The sequence below is a fragment of the Cryptomeria japonica genome, chromosome 11, assembly GCF_030272615.1.
Source record: "Cryptomeria japonica chromosome 11, Sugi_1.0, whole genome shotgun sequence".
Taxonomy (NCBI): domain Eukaryota; kingdom Viridiplantae; phylum Streptophyta; class Pinopsida; order Cupressales; family Cupressaceae; genus Cryptomeria; species Cryptomeria japonica.
The window spans coordinates 277,837,044-277,858,004 of NC_081415.1; the positions used below are offsets into that span (position 1 = coordinate 277,837,044).

The 20,961-nt window shown below is 38.0% G+C and overlaps 1 protein-coding gene across 3 annotated transcripts in view; it reads right to left on the bottom strand.

Moving 5' to 3' along the window:
* Positions 1–20,961, bottom strand: part of LOC131068570 (thiosulfate/3-mercaptopyruvate sulfurtransferase 2) — a 210,158-nt gene that overhangs the window by 31,292 nt on the left and 157,905 nt on the right. For all 3 annotated transcript variants that reach the window (XM_058003796.2, XM_058003797.2, XM_058003798.2), the window contains one exon: positions 6,668–6,749. In XM_058003796.2, coding sequence (XP_057859779.2) covers positions 6,668–6,749 — 82 coding nt within the window. The remainder of the gene's footprint in view (positions 1–6,667; positions 6,750–20,961) is intronic.

Here is a 20,961-nt window from a genome sequence, read left to right on the forward strand (position 1 = left end):
CACACAAAGATTAAATAGTCATATAGTTTCACACATGACAAATAAGAGATAGTACAACAGATCAAAAATTACATTCTCAATTTAACTTACATTTTCAACCATGCCAAGTTTCTTACGAAAGTACTCAACCTTTGCTTTAGACAAAAGTTTGGTGAGAATGTCTGCAATCTGCTTGCCTGTACTCACATATTTTAGCTGGATAGCATTCCTTTCAACCATGTCTCTAACATAGTGATAAGGAGTCTCAATATGTTTGGATCTATCATGAAATATTGGATTAACAAATAGCTTTATACAGCTCTGGTTGTCACAATGAACAAGAGTAGGATTCAATGGTTGACCAAACAGGCTCACAAGTAGTTTCCTTAACCATACTGCTTCTCAGGTCCTAACTCCAGAGAAGGCTTCTTCGGAGGTTTTATTATCTAGGAGAGAGTTAGGGCTCCTATTTTGAATGTATACAACAATGCTAGATGCTTCTGCTAGAAGGTGTTTAAATTTTGGTCATACATCATGGCTCTAGTAGCTTCTACAATAGACCTATTTTTCCTTCCTGCTACCCCATTTTGTTGGGGGTTGTAGGGAACAGTGTACTCCCTCTTAATCCCAGCATTTTTACAAAAAATCTTAAATATTTCTGAAGTGTATTCCCCCCCGTTGTCTATCCTTAAGATTTTTATTTTCTTACAAGATAGATTTTCTACAAGGGCTTTGAATTCCTCAAATCTCATAAGGATTCCTTCTGACCCTTTACATTTTAGGAAATAGATCCATGTCTTCCTAGAATAGTCATCAACAAAAAAAATGTAATATAAAAATCCTCCTAAGGAGGTTACACACATTGGTCCACATAAATCAGAATGAACAATTTCTAATATATTTGTAGTTTTGCTAGTATTGGAGTGAAACATACCTTTTGTGTTCTTTCCAAGAGCACATCCTTTGCACATACCTTCATGATTTTGTTTTAATTTGGGTAGACCAATCACCAACTTTTCAATTGTGGGAAGAGCTCGGAAATGTAGATGCCCTAACCTCCTGTGCCAGATTTCATTTGAGTCCGGTGATTCATGTAACAAAGCTTGAGGGAGAGATGTGCATAGTTTATAAAGGCATCCATGCCTTACTCCAATTGTGTAGGCTTTCTTTATGGTTGAATTCTTTGGCCAAGCCACGACTTTTCCTTCCATGAAGATGACTCTATAACCATTGTCTTCAAGTGCTGAAATGGAGACTAGATTTCTTTTTATCCCTGGTACATATAGTACTCCTGAGAGTTGAAGAGAAATCCTTGATTTCAGATTTATGGTGCAGGTCTCAATCCCTTTCACAGGGTAGCTTGAATCATCCCTAATGGTTACTTCTTCATTTGAATTTTCTTTTAAGTCATCAAGATGTTCTTTGAATCCAGTAATATGCCTGGATGCTCCACTGTCAATTACCCAAGTATTAGGGCTTGTTGAAACTTGACTTGAAAAGGTAGAGTAGAATACAAGCTTTTTTGATTTTTCATCTTCCCTTGATTTTCCAACTTCTGCAATGGAGACTTGAGTCTTTAATCTGTCTAGGCACTTAATGGCATAGTGTCCATATTCATCACATCTAAAACATTGGACTTTGGTCATATCTCGTTTCCTTTTGTGAGAATATTTTCCTTTATTTCCTTTAGGTTCTTTCTCCTTCTTCCCTTTAAAATTTCTTTTCTTTCCCTTTTTGTGTGAGGAAGAATTTAGAACACAAATGTCTTCATTTGAAGTGGTTTGATTATCTCCCCTTACAATAAGTCTTGATTCCTCCTAGATGCAATCAGTCTTTAATCTATCAAAATCAAGTAGTTCGGCACGAACACTGATTCCTTGTATGAATCCTTCCCATGATCCTGGTAGTCCATTTAGTGCTAACAAGGTTAGCTCCTTACTATCTGCGGTATGACCAATTGTAGAGAGTTGGTCTTTTAATTCCGTAATTCTCATGAAATATAAGGTGATAGATTCACCCTTATGTATCTTTATATGATGAAGTTTTTGTTTTAAGGATAGTACCCTGTTGGTGTTGTTAATTTCATACATGTTTTCCAATGTTGAAAACATTTTGCTTGTTGTATCCAATTAGGAGATGATAGGTACTGTGTGATCTTTCACTGCATCTACCAATATCTTCATAGTTTTGTTATTGTTTTTAATCCATAGTCTTTTCTCATCTTCATCTTCTGGCATGGATGAATCTTTGTGCACGAGGGTTTCTAATTCCTTTTCTCTTAGTGTAGTCGTGATTCTAAATTTCCATGAAACGAAATTTGATGCCCCTTCAAGGCAGTCCTCAAATCTAAACCCCATTTGCCATTTTGAGGTAAGTAAGAGATAGGGGAGTTTTTGTTTTAAAGATAGTACCCTGCTAGTGTTGTTAATTTCATACATGTTTTCCAACGTTGAAAACATTTTGCTTGTTGTATCCAATTAGGAGATGATAGGCACTATGTGATCTTTCACTACATCTACCAATATCTTCATAGTTTTGTTATTGTTTTTAATCCATAGTCTTTGTTCATCTTCATCTTCTCGCATGGATGAATCTTTGTGCACAAGGGTTTCTAATTCCCGTTCTCTTAGTGTAGTCGTGATTCTAAATTTCCATGAAATGAAATTTGATGCCCCTTCAAGGCGGTCCTCAAATCTAACCCCATTTGCCATTTTGAGGTAAGTAAGAGATAGGGGAGTTTTTGTTTTAAGGATAGTACCCTGTTGGTGTTGTTAATTTCATACATGTTTTCCAATGTTGAAAACATTTTGCTTGCTATATCCAATTAGGAGATGATAGGCACTATGTGACCTTTCACTGCATCTACCAGTATCTTCATAGTTTTGTTATTGTTTTTAATCCATAGTCTTTGCTCATCTTCATCTTCTGGCATGGATGAATCTTTGTGCACAAGGGTTTCTAATTCCTATTCTCTTAGTGTAGTTGTGATTCTAAATTTCCATGAAATGAAATTTGATGCCTCTTCAAGGCGGTCCTCAAATCTAACCCCATTTGCCATTTTGAGGTAAGTAAGAGATAGGGGAGTTTATATGTGATTTCAATATAATTTATATTCTTGATTTAAATCTGATATGATCTTCCTTAGACTGACTCTGATACCATGTTAATTTTCTCAGATTTGAGAATGCTAAGGGTTATTTTATTTATCAAAGTACTTCTTTTATCATATATTGATTTGATCTCTTTTGAATATAAGCAAGTAAGAAACAACAATCGGAATTTATGATTTGTATTTCAATGAATATGTAACAGCAATGTTCGTTTTTTGTGCAGGCCGGTCGGTTCAATATTTCCAATTTATATATTGTCCCTTAACCGCAGCTGTACACCATATATACAATGGAGTGGAGGCATGCCTCTACGTGGAATAACATCCACGTAGAGACATGTCTCTACGGAGACATGTCTCCACGAACCCGTGAGGGTTAGACTGATAAACATTAAAGACAATACGCTAAGATGCAAGATGGTATAATTAACCAATTTGACTTTAAGTCGACTAATGTTTGTCAAGCGATTAAATGTAACAAGTCAATTATATCGCCTATTGGTTTTAATAAACATATTTAATAATCAGCTTTTTCTTTATTACAAAAATGTATGTATATATTATATATACATATATATCAATAATGTAAATCACAAACATTATTGTATATATAGATATATAGATACATATATACATTTGTAATATATATTAATATATGAGTATTAAATCCAATCACCAATTACAAATACTTCAGTGACAATACATATAAGCTAATTTAACATAACTCGCAAGGATAAAGCAACTATCAAATGCTTAGGGCCAATTGGCCACTTAAGCATTTGATTTCGACGATCAGAATTATCTGACCGAAGCTACACAACATTAGCAATCCACAAGTCGCGACCCGACATTAGGAACCTTGGAGTCTTCCACTTGATCAAATAGTTTAGCATTTGGAAGGACTTTGCTCAAGAGAGGATAAGATACTTTTAGGTATTTTATTCTGTGTTTGATTGTGCCTAAAAAAAACATCAACATGTATAGCAATTTGTAAAAGAGGGTTATGAGAAAATCCAAAGTGATTTCATAAGCAAATGTTTGAAGCATATTGGAGCAAGTTTATGACATATTTATGAGCATATGGGAGAAGAAAGGTGGGGTTAGGTCCACTTTCTGGCTCTAAATGCTTAGGAGCAGCAAGATGGGCTTAGACCCACTTTCTGGCTCTAAGTGGCTTACGAGCAGCAAGATGGGGTTAGGCCCACTTTCTGGCTCTAAGTGGCTACGAGCGGCAAGGTCAAGATAGGCCCACTTCTCAGCTCATAGGAGCCAAAGGGTGGGGTTAGGCCCTCTTTCTGGATCTAAGTGGCTTATAACCAGCAAGGTGGGGTTAGGCCCCCTTCCCGGCTCATGGGAGTAGTGAGGCGGGGTTAGGCCCCTTTCCTAGCTCCTAGCAAACCCTTCAATTCACTTGTCTTTTGCAGATCCAAATACTTCTTTCTTTCTTCTTTAATCCTGCCTACCTACAAGGTAAAAATGAATCAATGAATGCATTCTAGTCAATAAGAAGGATCTAACAATAAGTGCATTCACGTGAACGCTTCGTGTCTACATATATTCATTTGTACGCTCCGTGTTTTTGTGTATTCTTCACGTTTGGTTCATGCCTGATATGTTTCCAGCATGTCTACTCCATGAATATCTATGATTACTCTTTCTGGTTGATTTAGAATACAAGAATAATGAAAGTGAATCAAAAGAGATATGAACTAATTTTGACTAAAAGAGATATCCATGACATTCTCGTAATGTTGGTTCAATCAAAACTAAAATTGGCATTGCTTGACGACAAGCAATCTTGGGAAGGGTGGACTCTCATGCCCCTTCATAAAGAGCAAACCCCAAAGACCTATTAATAGAAAATGGGCAAAGGAATTGATAGGGGCCGACCCAGATTTTTAGAAAACATAGTAATGATAATAACTACCAGCAAAGGGCAGACCCAATTTAAAAATTAAATTAAATCCGTTCTAGTTAATCAAGCCTACCCCATCTTGGTGTTAAAAATGGTTTTAAATTAAACAAGATTGTATTTTGTAAGGGCCGACCTCCCTAATGGAGTGCCCAATTTTGAATATGAAAAGGTGCCTATAAATTGGAAGTTGCTACCCCTTGCAAAGGGATGTAGAATGTCTGAAGGAGGGCATGGATTAGCCACGGGGAATTAAATCACTATATTGGATGATAAAATAAGCAGATCAGCAGAATCATCAACCAGCAAATGGGGTTAAATTCTCAGCCATAGAACGATTAAATCATCAATGAAGATGTCTATATTGAATGATCAATAGAATGAAAAAGCAAGAGATCGGATCAGACATGCAGATCTGCAATTAGTAATTAGTAGACTGGTAAATCAAAGAAGAGAAACAATTCAATTAGCATCACTGCTCATAAAAAGCAGACCAGGCATTGAAAGAGACAAGCAAGTCAATCAATCCAAACAGAATATCTGATTTCAGAATTAACCAAGGGAAAGTCAGCAGCCTCTGATAGGTGCTTGGGAAAGATTTAGCGCAATCAAAAAAGGGGACAAAGTCAGAAATATCTTGTCCAACACACAAGAAAAGCATTAGCAGATGCTTGGCTTGCATGACATTACTCACATTTTTCATTTGAGGATAAGGTTTGGCTTTTGTCTTACAAACTTTTATGCAGGCGATGCATTAAATTATTATAAACTAAGAGCATTAACTATGGACACAATATCTGCTAGTACAAATGTTTTTAAGCTACATTTTCCAACCCATTTGTGCATTCATGATGTAGTAAATGCTAACAATGCCAAACCTGTACCATCACAAATTGAGGAGCCATTACAAGTCACATGTTAGCTTCCTTTAATGCATATTATCACTTCTACTTCCTAGAATCAGCTTTTGCATGAGTTACAGGACGACAGTAAATAGTCAAATATCTTGTAGGCAAGAGAGGCGGCTTACATTTGTAAGCCCCGTGACTCTCTTGATCGGAAATTCAAGTAACTGTTTCCCCTCACAGCATAAAATGAGCACAATTTCACACAAGCAAGAAAGAAATGATGAAAAAGAACAAGTGTTCTTTGTATTTTGAAAGAAAGTGAAAGTTACCAATAAAGCGAGCACGTGGTTATGATTATATCTCATGCTAAGTCAAACATAAAAATTTGTTGTTAGATAAACTTATGAAAGAAAAACTACATCTTCCATAATCTCAAGGAGACCCAAAGCATAAATATCATGAACGGAGATTTTTTTTTTTAAGATTTTCATTGTACAAATGTTGTACTATCCCTTTCTTTGCCAATTTTGCTTATCTATGAAAGCACCCGAGATAAAAACCTATAAATAGGAATGTTTGGTCTTTCTTATAAAATCATTTTGAACATTGATCTTATGTAAAATTTATTTTATATCTTTGTACATTTTCATTTTGCACATTATCTTTTAATAGTGGGTAAACAATAAAGATGAAATGTTGAATCATATGAATAGTTTTATGATACAAAACCCTTATCATCATACAAATAATCCTCAATGCCCCTAATTATCCATTTACCATCCATGATGATACACTTGAGAAGAAGAGAAGCTTTCTTACCTCAGTGAAAGGTATGCATTTACTTCCTGGCACATGACCACTTTTGATGCCTTTGCGAGGCTCCGCAGTTACACCATCAAATCTGAATCAAGCTCACAATTAAAATTAAGGCCAATCATCGTCTCCCTAATGATTTAACATGGTGATAAAAGGTGAATGCAAATGATGCAAATTAGTAAATCCTAACCAAACTTATATCATCCGTGTCATTCTCATACACCAAGGTAAATGATAGAGTAAGAAATTGTTCTCTTTTTTTATGATGATTAAGAACAAGATTAAAACAATGGAATAGTAATTGTTTCAGGTGTTCCAAACATACATGTTTCTGATGGTGTGCTTTTGGGATAGCTGTGAGAATTTAAACTTTCACACAGAATTTCCCAAAGTACATCATCGACATGATGCAGTAGACATTTGTCTAAATTTTCTAATAGTCATACAATATTTTTTAAGAATATACGTTAAAATTTCAAATTTAGCATTCAATTACAACACAATGTGGCTATTTTTAACCAGAGAACAATAAGAGGGCAATCCAGGACATTGATTAACATTTCTATTATGTTTTTTGAAGATTGTTTAAAATCAGCTTATTAACATCATAGAATCGTGTTTTATCCTCAACTAAGCCACGATCATGCATACCAAGCATGATCCTACTATTCCATTCTCTTTTGTTCTTACTTCAACATCACTTGAGAACAAAAAAATAAATAGTGCAAAGAATAAAGAATTTGCCAGGAATAATGCTTTCGACTTTCCCATGTCAAGCATGCTCTTATTCAAAACGAAGAAGTTTGTAATCTCTTGACTCAAAAAACTGATAGTGTGAAACAACAGGGAAATATTTACATTTAAGATTATCAATTAGCCCAACACAATAAATATAGTGTAATGTCCCCGTTTGGGATTACCTTTATTTTATCCTGAAACAGCAATTCCAACTTAAGGTGAGAACTGTAATACAAAAATTACCCAAACTGAAGACATTTTATTATGATATTTAACTTAAAAATTTAAGAATAGTTCAAAGGATAGGACTTATCTCCTAATTTGACAAATGGACTTATGCAATGATGAATTCTGCTATACTCCAATCTGCAAGCATTCTTCTTTATAATCCTTCTATAAATGCTTCAGAAGTCCGCTCCCAAAATCATTTGTAGATCTTCCAATAGTCCACTTAATACATATTCTTCCTTTCTAGGTGTAAATGATCAAATTCATCTTCTTCCTTTCACTATAGACCTTCAAGACTGCTCTTGAAAATCTTCTTTTTATTCTATATCCTCTCTCTTATTTTTTACTTAGAAATCTCTTCTCTTTTATATATATTTGAATTGTCAGTTATTGATTGATCTGATCGTTTTTCTCCTCCACGTTAATTCTGATGTATTTGTCAGATCAAGGATATGATCGTGATATATTTGCTATCCTGCTGGTCTGATAATGTCTGGTAATTCAATGATGTGTCTGTTATGTCAATATACTTGAATAATCACAGGGCGCTGCTATATTTGATATAATAATTCGGGTATTCAACAGAGATAATGATCTTAGTGTTGGTGAAGTTGATGTGGATGAGATCTGAGACTATTCCATTATTCTCCTGAGACCCGCTTTCATGGTTTATACTTTATAATTACGTCATCACCATTACTCACTGTTCTCCCTATTAATAACGGTTTATGTTCTTAATGAATGGTCCGATAACTTATTAAGAAGTCGATTACCGATTCAAGAAGTTGCCAATATAAGACGGCCCTGTTCTCTATCCTTTTACAATCGAGGTTCCATGAATTCTCCCAAGGTGATTTGTCTCTGCCGAACACTCTCAATGAATGACTAATATTAATACAGATGTCATATCTTGGAATTTAATCGTGTCCATCCACAGTAATGCTTGCCCTTTTTCTTTCTAATGTCCTTCTATTATATTCCTCTTATATCATGCGCTATGAGTGAGAAGTCATGTGAATAAGGCATGCCTCATGTTTCATTGTGATCGCCTTCCTTCCTCCTTTCATTAATAATCTATAAACTAATGATCGATGGATCTTTTAATTAGTTTCTAATCAGCGACTGCTGATCTACAGTTGACATCGTATTACCTTAATCATAATCATTGATAAATTATCTAGTCATCGATATTTAATCTTGCGTTAACCAATATCATCAGAATTGCTTACAACTGATTAGACAGGTGAATATTCTAATGATGATTTATACGGTTTGTTTATATGTCTTTATAATATCAGTTAAATATGTTTGATTGGCAATATTTTTAAGGATATTAATCCTTAGTTGATGCTAACGTTCATTACCCCCTTAATTAATTGTTTCACTCCAAGAATTATACAGATTGGTCTATTGTGAGGAGACAATCTCTGACACCAGTAGTATCTTTAATTTTAAAATTAACCTTATTTATTGTTTAGGATGATTCTATTACATATTGTTTTTATTGAACAATTTGTTTTTCTGAATTCATTTATTATTATACTTGTTTTCTAATTAATTTGTTATTTTGTCAGTAATATAATATTGTAAGCTTTAGAGAAAATTAGAAATCCATTTCTTAAATGGCGGAGCAGAGCAGGTTCACGGGCTTTCGGAGGCATGAGAGTTTTACTTACAGAAAAGACGCGGAGAGGAGATGGTCTTTCAAGAGAAGCCACGGCCACGGATGGAAGGCGTCTGGCCGACAATCCCAGCGACCAGGCTCTTGGGCATGGAAGGCTCCAGGGAATGTCATGCCCTGGAACCGAAGGCAAGAAGAGGATCCCAATTCACCGTGGAAACAAAAGGCAAGTTCCTTTCGCGGATATCGTGATCTCGGAACCGGTCCAAAAGTGGACTTCAGAATGGTGCAAGAGAAGTTTTGGTGGCCAAAGATTTCCATAGAAGCGGCGAAGACCCTAAAGGTAAACCCTAATTCCGAAATTAATAGAGTTATGACATTTGAACTTTCAAATGAGGCCTGGAAAGAATCTCTCGACTTTCTTAAAAATAAAGGCCTTTTTGTTAAATGGGCTGGGAAATGGCTGGCTTTTTCCAAATTTAGGAGCTGGTGTGACCAGAACTGGGGGGAAGGCATGGACTTAAGAACATTGGGCAATCGGTATTGTTTAGTAGTTTGCCCATCAGCTCAGGACAGAGATTGGATTTTAGACAATGACCCCTTTTTAATTGAAGGAAAAGGTTTAAACATCTCTGTCTGGTCCCCAAACTTTAATCCATTTGAAGCCACAATAGAAAAAACCCTCATTTGGATTAAGCTTCCGGGGCTACCACAAGAGTATAAGGATGCGGAAACCCTGAAACAAATAGGTAAACATTTGGGCGAATTTGTAAAGGCGGAAGAGCTTGTTGACCCATCAGATTTCAGTATGATTTCTAGAATATGCGTAAATTGGCAGACAGTTCATAACCTACCAGACACACTCGAGATTAAAACAGGGATGGGAATATGGAATCAAAAGATAGAGTTAGAGGAAGAAATGGAATCTTGTGCGAAATGCTCCAACAGAATGCATCCTTTGGGTTTTTGCAATCCAGACACAAAAGGAAAAGAAAACATGCAACAACATCTGGAAAAGGAGATTATTAGATTGACAGAAGGTTTTTATGGTGAAAGTCAGTGGATAGAAAAAGATTGGGAGATAAACTTAATTGGAAAATATTATGGATATGGTGAAAAAGGGGCACAGATGGATAGTATAGAATATCAAAAATCTATCATTGATGAGACCTTTATGGCAGAGGATCAATCCGTTGCTCATATTAACAGGAAAAAGCTCTCAGAGAAAGGCAGGGAAGAATGCTTCCTCCTAAACACTGGAGGGAAGGAAGTTTGGTAGAGATGAACACTCAGGAAGGTGGTTGGAGGCAGACGACTTCAGGAGAGGAGGGCAGCAAACATCACCCTCAGGAAAACAAGGCCCCACTACAAGAGGAGAACACATCAGACTCCCTAATGTGCATGGTAAATGATAAGACTACAAAACAGGGGATAACGTTAACTAATCTCTCACCCAATGCAACGAACTTAATGGAGGACAGCATAGTCCGACCCAATCAGGAAATTGAAACAAATTTAGGACAAATGCAATCTATGGGCAACTCAGAAAAGACGGGAAGAAGTTTAGACCCTCCAGGGGAAGAACCAATATTCAAGGATATCCAAATATCCCCAATCAGAAATCTAAACAGCACTTTTGAAGGGGTAGAGGATAGCAGTGGAAATTTTACTGGATCAGATTACGACTATGAATCCTCAGGATTTCAGGATGAAGTGGATGAACTGGGCCTGACAGCAGAAGAAGGAGTGCTAGAGAAGCGATCTTTGGAAACCACTCTATCCCTCCAAACCAAAGCTAAAGTTGGGGAGAAAAAGAAAAGAGGTCGAAAGTCTCAAAAATTCAAACTGGAATTGGCGGGCAATGCAACAGGGCAAAGCAAATTGAGATCGGGAACAGGCTATGCCTTTTCCCGAGGGCAATGAAGACCCTCTCGTGGAATGTCAGGGGCTGCAATGCCCCTGACATGATTCGCTTGATCAAGCGATGTCTTGATCAAGTGAGACCGGATATTCTTCTCTTACAAGAAACAAAGATCAAACAGGAGGATTTAGTTTGTTTTCTAGGAAATTTCAATCATGGAATTGTAGTCTGGTAGGAGCACAAGGCGCTTCTGGAGATCTAGCCGTGCTTTGGAAGGGTTCAGCTGTTGATGTGACTGTTGTTAGGGCCACTCGCTGGTGGCAATGGCTGAAAATTAAATCAATGCAATTGCAGACAAGTTTCTTCCTCTTCAACATCTATGGGCCGATTAACTCAAATTTGAAAAAGCAAGTGTGGAGTGAGTTATCTGAAATTTTGTCTAATGACAAGGAAAATGTTTTCATTCTAGGAGGAGATTTCAACGCACTAATCAGACCTTCAGACAAGAAGGGGGGCATGGGGTGGAACAGGCAGAGTCAAAGAGATTTCAGCTCCTTTGTCACAAGTTCAGGTCTAATTGAAATCCCTTTTAAAACAGGAGGATTCACATGGGCCAACGGGAGGAGTGGATTCCTAAATATCGCTGAAAAATTAGATAGGTTTTTCATAGCAAGAGATTGGTCGGAGAGTCACTGGACCAGCAATGCGGAGATCTTACCTTTTACGGGATCAGACCATTATCCAACATGTCTAAGGTTGTGTTGTGACGTTTTCACACATCGCCCCATTGCAAATGGGGACCCTTGCTTTTTTGCTTTTTAGGGTTTGTTTTTGGGTCTTTAGGGTTTTGTTAGTTAGCCTTTGCATTTTGAGTGCTGTCGGGGAGATCAATAGGATAGCAAGTCCGGCTTGAGTGAGGTCTTGATCCTGAAATTTGGCTAAGTCTGGAATGTCCTGATCCTGAAATTTGACTAAGTCTGGAAACTGAAAAAATGTAATGTCCCCTTCTTGGACCTGATTTTCTCTGCGACCGTTGGTCTTTTGTTTGGAAACTCGGAGGCCAGTCGGAAGGTATAATTAGGGTTTCCTATTTTTGAGGAGGACTTTGTTCATGTTGGGTGTTTTCCTTGGCGGCTTCTTTCTGGTTGCTCAGAGAGCTTCGCAACAGTATATTCATCTCTGCTTTCGAGGCAATTCTTAGAATTTACTATTTTTAGTAAGTTCTATTTTTGGCAGTATCCAGGTGACATCAGGCAATCTCCTTTTCTTGTTCAGTCGACTCAAAAGGGCGTAGACAGATTCGAGCTCCAGAATGCAAGGTTGAGAAGTCAAGTAATTGCAATTTTAAATAACATTATAATTATAATGTTATTTTACCCCTTGGCCTAGTCAAATGACTTAATGACAACTTAAAAGGGGGTTTCTAAGGGTGGCGCTTTCATGGAGTAGATTTAATACTTTTTTGTCCTAAGCCAAAGTCAAAACCAAGGCGTGACTTACCAAGGTGAAGACTTTATTAAATACCTTGACTTTTGCGCTAGGAAAGATGGGACGCCATGTTGAAGGTGAGATTAGGGTTTGAGGTGAAGTTGCATTTAGGGTTTCGTGGAGTTCAAGGAATCTATATATTGGAGTCTTGTGCATCATGGAGGGATCTTTTTGCAGAATTTTGTCTGGCTGCCGTCTGGCTCTGGGATTTGCTTCAAGGAATGAAGGCCTTCTAGCACAGGCATCGCTTCTTGTTTGAAAGACAACAACTAGTGGTGATTTAATCTCTATGTATTGCATTTGATAGTAGTTTATCTTCAGAATATTGCATTATTAATCATTTAAGCATTGTAGTGTATTCAGTCTTCTGCATCCAGGAATCCGCGACTGCATGTTTTCATTCATAAAACAGAAAACACCAAAAATATCATTCTGGGTATCAGCCCATTGCATTTGTTTGTCCTAGGCGTTGCATTTCCTAAGTTTGTAGCATTTTAGAAGCTTGCATTAATTTTTGAGAGCAAATCGTACCTTTCTGCTATACCGTACCATTTGGGAGTGCATTGGAATTAGTGCAGGTTGTATGCATGGTTTTTGGGTTGGTTTCTTTGTCTTGTCTTAAGCATCTCCATTAATAAGGGTTATTGCATCTGATTGCTGGTCATTTGGAGGTTATATGAGAAGAATATGAGCATGTGAAGTAGTCCTATAGACTGCTGTTTATGAATTTAATGTGCAGATTTGTAACAGGAATCGGAAGATCCAGTATATTGATCTTTGAAGCTATTGGATTTTGTATTGCCACTTAAGTTCATAATGGCTCTCCATAATGTAATGTGATCCCTTATAAATTCTACAAGATTTGAACAAGAAGAATCCACTCTTTGTAAAGGCTGACAGTAGTACTGGCAGTCTTGGTATCATGCTTCATTTCTAGTTGTAGTTCTCAAACTCATTTAAGTTGTTGTAATAAGTTAATCCTCCACCCTATGGTAGCTACTCTCCCTTCTTGGGTCGGAAAGCACATTCCGGGTGTTGAGTGTTTTCAGTTTCTGCATTACTAATCAATCAAGCATTTTAGTTTTCACTCCGTCATATGGTCGCCCCTGTCCGTTTGGAGTGGGTAGCACATACTTGGCATAGAGTTCCCATTCCAGTTTTAGAATAGGGGATCCTCTGACCAATGCTCGCCATCTCGGCGCCATGCTGGTTAGAGTTTTCTGCATAAGCATCTGTTTTAAGATCCTCTGACCAATGCTCGCCATCTCGGCGCCATGCTGGTTAGAGTTATTTGCATAAGCAACTGTTTTAAAGATCCTCTGACCAATGCTCGCCATCCACGGCGCATTCTGGGTAGAGTTGTTTCAGCACATGGAATTATATTCTAACTTAAACGTACAATCATCTAAGTTATTGCAAACCATCTTGTTTTAAAGTGTTTTCAAAAAAAAAATTGGCTAGGGACATTTCAAAAAACCTCCAAAAACTAGATTTTGCAATATAACTCCTGGAGGTCTGAAACCACTCTCAAACATCCTGAAAGTATATATGGAATATAACTTATACTTAAATGTTATATTCCATAAAAATTATCCTGATAGAGAGTTCGAAAAGTCAAATTTCGCTCCTATCCTTCACTGAGGATCCAGAGCGAATTTCGCTCCTGTCCCTCCCAGGAGGACCAAGGTGAAGCGCTCCTGTCCCTCACCAAGGGACCAAAGCGAAAATACTTATTTGAGCCTTTCCTGACCGTGTTTGGACGAATTGAGACATCAAAGGCATGGTGAAGGACGAAATGAGCATGATAGAGCATCCAGACTTGATCAAAAACAATGAAATGATGAAGTTTTTACCTAGAGGGTCAAATTCGCTCCTGTCCCTCACTGAAGGACCAGAGCGAAATTCTTCATAAGGTACGATCTGGGCAAAGATCAAGCAAGTTTTATGTTTGAAGGTAAGAAAGGAGATGAATTGAACCCATTGAAGACAAATTGAAGATTATTAAACGTCAACAAGGGACCCAAATGCCCAAGTTCGCTCCTGTCCCTCAGGCAGGGACCAGAACGATTTTTGTCTTAGACAAATTTCTTGCCAAGTTACAATGAATTCCAAGGCATGGATGAATGAAAGGGGACATTACGAGACCGTTGAAGATAAATTTGGAAGCTGGCGAAGTGTGATCGAGACTACAAGTACAAATTCGCTCCTGTCCCTCTCCAAGGGACCAGGGCGATATCTTAGTTATGTTGCCTTTTCCTCCAAATTCAAGACACTTCAAGGCGAAGTACAAGGTGGCAAAGATGTTTTAAGGTGTCTCAATCAAGCACAAAGTTACGAAGATCACCAAAGTGAAAGATTTGCATCAAGACACCTAATTCGCTCCTGTCCTTTGGACAAGGACCAAAGCGATTTTCATCAAAACACTCATGTCCCATCAAAACCAAGACAAGGCAAGGATAGGTAAGGTCAAGGACGTCCTTTGGAAGGCAATAAACGAAGAACGAAGATCAAAAGTTTGCAAATTTGAGCCAGGACACTAGGATCGCTCCTGTCCCTCAGGAAGGGACCAGGGCGATATTTGCCAAAGCACTCATTTTCCTTCGGAGATCATGACAAAACAAACTTGCAAAGGGTTCAAAGCGTTGTTTGAAAGGTAATAAAGGAGAAGTTGATATCAAGGACGGAGAATTTCAAGTAAAAAATGATGGATCGCTCCTGTCCCTCTCCAAGGGACCAGGGCGATAATAGTCATGAGATGCATTCATTCGCACAAACAAGTCAATTAAGCTCAAAGATCCTAGCAAAAATGTCTAATTCAACGTGGAAATAAATACTTTGGACGTCGAAATTGCAAGAATCAAGACCCAGTTGAAGGATCGCTCCTGTCCCTCTCCAAGGGACCAGGGCGATGAGGTACGTATCTTTCCATCTTCAAAATATTTTGGCGCTCAAACACATTCTTTAGATTTTATTAAATGCTAGGAAAAAATCGATAAATTTGAAATCCAATTAAAGTTAGCATTTAACATTAGCGCATGGGTCTTTATTAATTAATTTTTGCCTTTTAAAAATCGAGTTTATTTAAAATTATAGGCATTAAATTAATTAATTATAAATAAAATGGGGCGCTTGATTTAAAATTTGTTTCATTTTACAAAGGTCGGCCTTTAAGTTTATTTTAAATTTGCCTTATTCACCAAAGTCGGCCTAGAGGTAAATGAGAGGTGAGCGCTTATAAAGGAGGGGTGAGTTATTTCATTTTCAAATCATCATTCAAACTTCCTTTGCATGCGATTTGGAGAAGACAAGGAGGAAGTGCGAATTTCATTGAGGAAAGGTGCGAAATTTCCATTCAAGGGGAGTGCGAACTTGGTTTGAAGTGGAGCGAATTTGCCATCAAGACGTTGAAGACCCCCCAAAGGTGGTGAAATTGACAAGGAAGGCGTTCGCTAGAGGAGGATCACATTGAAAGTTTCAAATTTCGATTTTTGCCTAGGTGATTTTCTTCATTTTGCATTTTTTGAGTTAGCCCTCAAGTAAGGTATGGCAAGATCCCTTGTTTTAATCGTCATAGCCTTAAAGTTTGAATTTTGAAATTTTGAATTGTGATAGCTCAATTGTCTTTTAGGAAATAATAACTCAAGGATTTATTATGAAGTTTCCTAAATTTAATCTCTAATCTATGTTATATATTGCAAAATCATGTTGCTAATTTTGAAATGTTGTGTAGGCATCAAATGGAGATCTCATTAAGGAAAATCAAGCCGGATCAAGGACGGTCTTCGCCGGGACGATCAAGCCAGGACAAGGGCGACCTCTTTCAATCCAGCGTTCCAAGGCGAGGTACATCATCATCCTGCACATCAAGGACACAAGGAGTTAGAACAAGGGCTCGTTGAAGAAGTAAATAGTTCCAGATGAATTAATTAAAGCAAGCTTCTCAACAACATCAAGTTGAATATCTACCAAGTTACAAGTGTCAAATGAGGTGGCGTCCTAGTCATCATTTCTCCAATCAGTGAGGTCCACCTCAGCAGGTCCAGATTCAATGTACTTAACTCATGGAAGGTGGCACAAACTCCGATGTACCTACCCCGGCTATCCATTGGTCGATTTTTCTAGAAGGGACATGTGTCCAAGCAATACAATTTTATCATTGGTCAAGCATTAAATGTTATGTAATGGTTATAACAAACCCTAATTAGGGTTTTCATTGTTGAATCTTGGCCATTGATCTTGAATTGATCTAAGCCATCAAATTGTATTGTGGGCACTATATAAGCCCAGGCATTGTAAAGGCTAATTAGCAATAAGTTAGAGATAGCATGTAAATAGTTGGAAGAGTTAGAATATAGTTGATAGAATAGTAATTAGAGTAGAATAGGAGGACAAGGCAAGAAATTGTTGCCATTGATTGTAAACAAACTCCATTTTCATTGAAGTAATGGTGAAGTGTGTCGTTTCTTGCAATTTGCATGGTTTCTTGTTGAGTCTTCAATCCTAGATGGTAGATGATTAGATGAATGGAGGAAATGTGATTGATTAATGGTGGAATTCGTATATCCATACTACTAGCAGTTTGTTGATTACAGACTTGCCTTGTGTAGTCAACTGGAATCGTTCAGCTTAAGCTCAATTTCAATTTGTCGCTTCTTCATTGATATGCATCAACTTGATGGTGTCTATGCCTGCGGTGATGATTTGAACATCATAAAGCTTCCCTTAGAAGATCGCACTAGCCTTGTGTAGATGTTCCATTGATGTCAAAACAAGACCTAGTTAGAGTTTCATCAAAAAATCAAATCATTGCTCCTACATTCTTAGTATTAGGATTAGATCCTCTCTTCACCCCCTTCCTTTTTCCTTTTTTTTAATCTAAGTTAGAGAGAGCTTGTGTTCTAGCAAAGTAGATCGGAAATTCAATCACCAAATGTAAGTCCCCTTGTGATTCCAGCAAATCACATCATACCACGGCGAGCTTATCCACATGTAGAGACCCTACTAAAAGGAACCTTGGAGTCATCCTAACTGATCCTTTATGCGAATCTTCAGCAGTTAGAGACTTTTTCTCAAGAGAGGATAAGATACCCTTAGGTATTTTATTCTGTGTTAGGCTGTGTACAAAATACACGTCAACAGGTTGCAGGATGACAGTGCTCCAGAGAGGTGCCCCTTTAAATTTGAGGCAATGTGGCTTCGAGATGGCAACATCAAAAATCTCATAGACCAATGGTGGCAGCACAAGCCGGAAAACCCAAGTAATAAAGCTTTCACTTTTTTCAAAAAACTTCAATTTGTAAAGGATCAACTTAAGCAGTGGAATAGAGAAACTTTTAGAAATATATTCAAAGACAAGATTATTTTAGAGAAAGATCTAAAATACTTACATGAGCAAATAATTAACAATGGAATGGATGAAGACCTGTATAAACGGGAAAAATCTCTCAATAACCAATATGCGGAAGTATCAGCTAGGGAGGAGATTTATTGGAGACAAAAATCAAGAGAAACCTGGTTGAAGGAGGGTGACTGAAACACAAAATTCTTCCATACCTCAGTTAAAGTAAAAAGGGCTCACAACAAGATCTTCTCAATTAAAAACCGAGGTGGAAACATACTCACAGATCAAAAACAAATTAATCAGACAGCAATAGAGCATTTCTTTGAAATTTTCAACAGGGTGGACAATCAGGTAGAACACATGCCTCACATTCTAGAGGTCATTCCCCCATGCATAATGGAGGATCACAACAAAAGGTTAATGGAGAAGGTTTCAATGGAAGAGGTTAAAAAGACTGTCTTGAGCTTAGGAGCAGACAAATCACCTGGGCTGGATGGTTTTCCAGCTTTGTTCTTTCAAAAGTTTTGGGACATATTGGCGGAAGATATTCATGGAGTCGTAGAGGAATCAAGGAGGGGAGGATTCATGTTAAAAGACTTCAATAACACCTTCATAGCTTTGATTTCAAAAAAGGCGGAAATCAACTCTTTCAATGACTTTCGCCCAATTTCACTCTGTAATTCCATTTATAAAATCATTACAAAAGTGATTTCCAATAGGTTAAAACCAATTTTAGACCTAGTGATCTCGAATGAACAGAGTGGATTCGCTCCAGGCAGGTCTATTTTTGAAGGTATTATTCTGGCCCATGAAGCTGTTCACTCCATTAGGACAGCAAAGTCAGAGAAGATGATGGTTAAGGTTGACATTAAGAAAGCCTATGATGAGGTCAATCGGGACTTTCTTATAAAAGTCCTTCAGAGGTTTGGTTTCAGTGAAGCTTGGGTCTCCTGGGTCAAAAGTTGCATTAGCTCCCCGAGATTCTCAGTCCTTGTAAATGGCAGCCCCCAAGGTTTTTTCGAATCTAAAAAAGGTTTAAAGCAAGGAGATCCTCTCTCACCGTTCTTATTCATAATAATGGCAGAAGTGCTCGAACGTCTTATCTTGAAAAAATGGGAATTAGGTGTGTGGAAGGGGGTCCGAATAGCAGCAGGAGTAAACCCCTTAACACATTTACAATTTGCAGATGACACCTTCCTAGCAGGAGATGCATCGGCTAGGGAAGGAAGGGTCATGAAAGAAACCCTAGATATCTACAAATCAGCCTCAGGTCAAAAAGTCAATTGGCACAAGTCTGAGATTTTTTTCTTCAACTGCAATCCTGGCAAGTAAAGGGATATATGCAGACTTTTGGGAATGAGAGTGGGATCATTACTGGGCAGATATTTAGGAATACCCTTCTTTGGAGGAGCAAATAGGATGAAGTTGTGGAAGAAACTAATAGATAGCTGCACTAATAAAATGGAAGGGTGGAAAAGCAGATGGCTAACTTCAGCGGGCAGAATTTTAATGTTGAAAACAGTTGTGTCAGCCATCCCTATTTACTCCATGATGTGCCTTAAAATCCCGAAAAAGGTCATCAACTCAATTCAACAAAAGATGAGAAATTTTTTTGGAATGGGGCAAATGATCAAGAAAAAATCCCACTTTTGGCATGGGATAAAATTTGTCAAGCCAAGGAAAGAGGAGGGGCTGGTCTGAGGGACTGGCAAAAAATGAACAACGCCCTAGGAGCAAACCTGGTCTGGAATATATACTCAAACTCAAATAAGATGTGGGTTAAAGTGTTGAGAGCAAAGTATCTTGATTCAGCAGAGGATCACAGAATCTTCACGATTCGAAACCCTCCCAAAGGGTCAACAATTTGGAACTTCATCTTGGAGAGTCCCAAGGTAGTAACAGATCATCTAACATGGCAGATTGGGAATGGGGCTAAGGCCAAATTCTGGTAGGATTCTTGGGCAAGACTACCGGCTCTGAGAGAGCTGGAAGATTTCACAGAGGCAAAGGAGGTGTTAGTGCAGTTATGGGGTGATAAGTAAAGGACTACATGCAGAGTTCTGAGGGTGACCTAGGAAAAGAATGGCATTGGAAAGATTTATCCTCAATAGGCATATCTTCTCAGGAGCAACAAAGACTAAGAAATGTGTTGAATCAGAGGAAGGTTTTCCTCGCAGGTAAGGAAAATAAGGTGATTTGGTGTGGGGCTAAGGATGGTAAGTATTCAGTCGAACTGGGATATCAACTGATAGAAGGTAGGGAGGAGGCTCCCTCAAAAACATGGACCCTTTTCTGGAGTAAAGAATGCCTCCCGAAAGCAGGTGCTTTTGCATGGTTGGCGATGAAAGGCAGAATCCTAACAGGGGAAAAAAGGAAGAGGCTCGGCTTGGAGGGACCTTCAAAGTGTGTTATGTGCAATCAGGCAGAAGAATCAGTGGACCATTTGCTCTTAACTTGTGAAGTAGCACAGAAATGCTGGTCCGAACTTCAGAGGAATTTAAATTGGCAGGGGCCACTTCAATGCTCAGTAAAAGAGGTTTTTGAGAGCTGGCCAAAACAACCAAGGAAGTCAACCCTCTCATGTGTTTGGAAAATAAGCCCATCTATAGTTGTTTGGGAGATTTGGAAGGAAAGAAACCAAAGAATATTTCAAGACAAGATAGAGGATGAGAGAAGATTGTTATCAAGAATCAACAGAGCTATTGAAGAGGTGGTGGGATCAACAACTTCACAATCCTCCTCATTATCCAACCCCTTTTCTTTAATGGATAGAAATATTCAAAACACATGGCCAGGAATCAAAATCAGACATGGATCAACATCAACAAGTAAGAGAAATAAGGGAAACTTAGAAAAGGTCCAATGGAAACCACCTGAGAAGGGATGGGTAAAAGTAAAATTTGATGGAGCAGCGCAACAATCTGGGCAGTTAGCAGGGGCTAGATTTGCATTATGGGATGACAATGGAAATCTTTTAAAATATGGAGCTAAAAGACTTCAGAGGAGCACCAACAATGAGG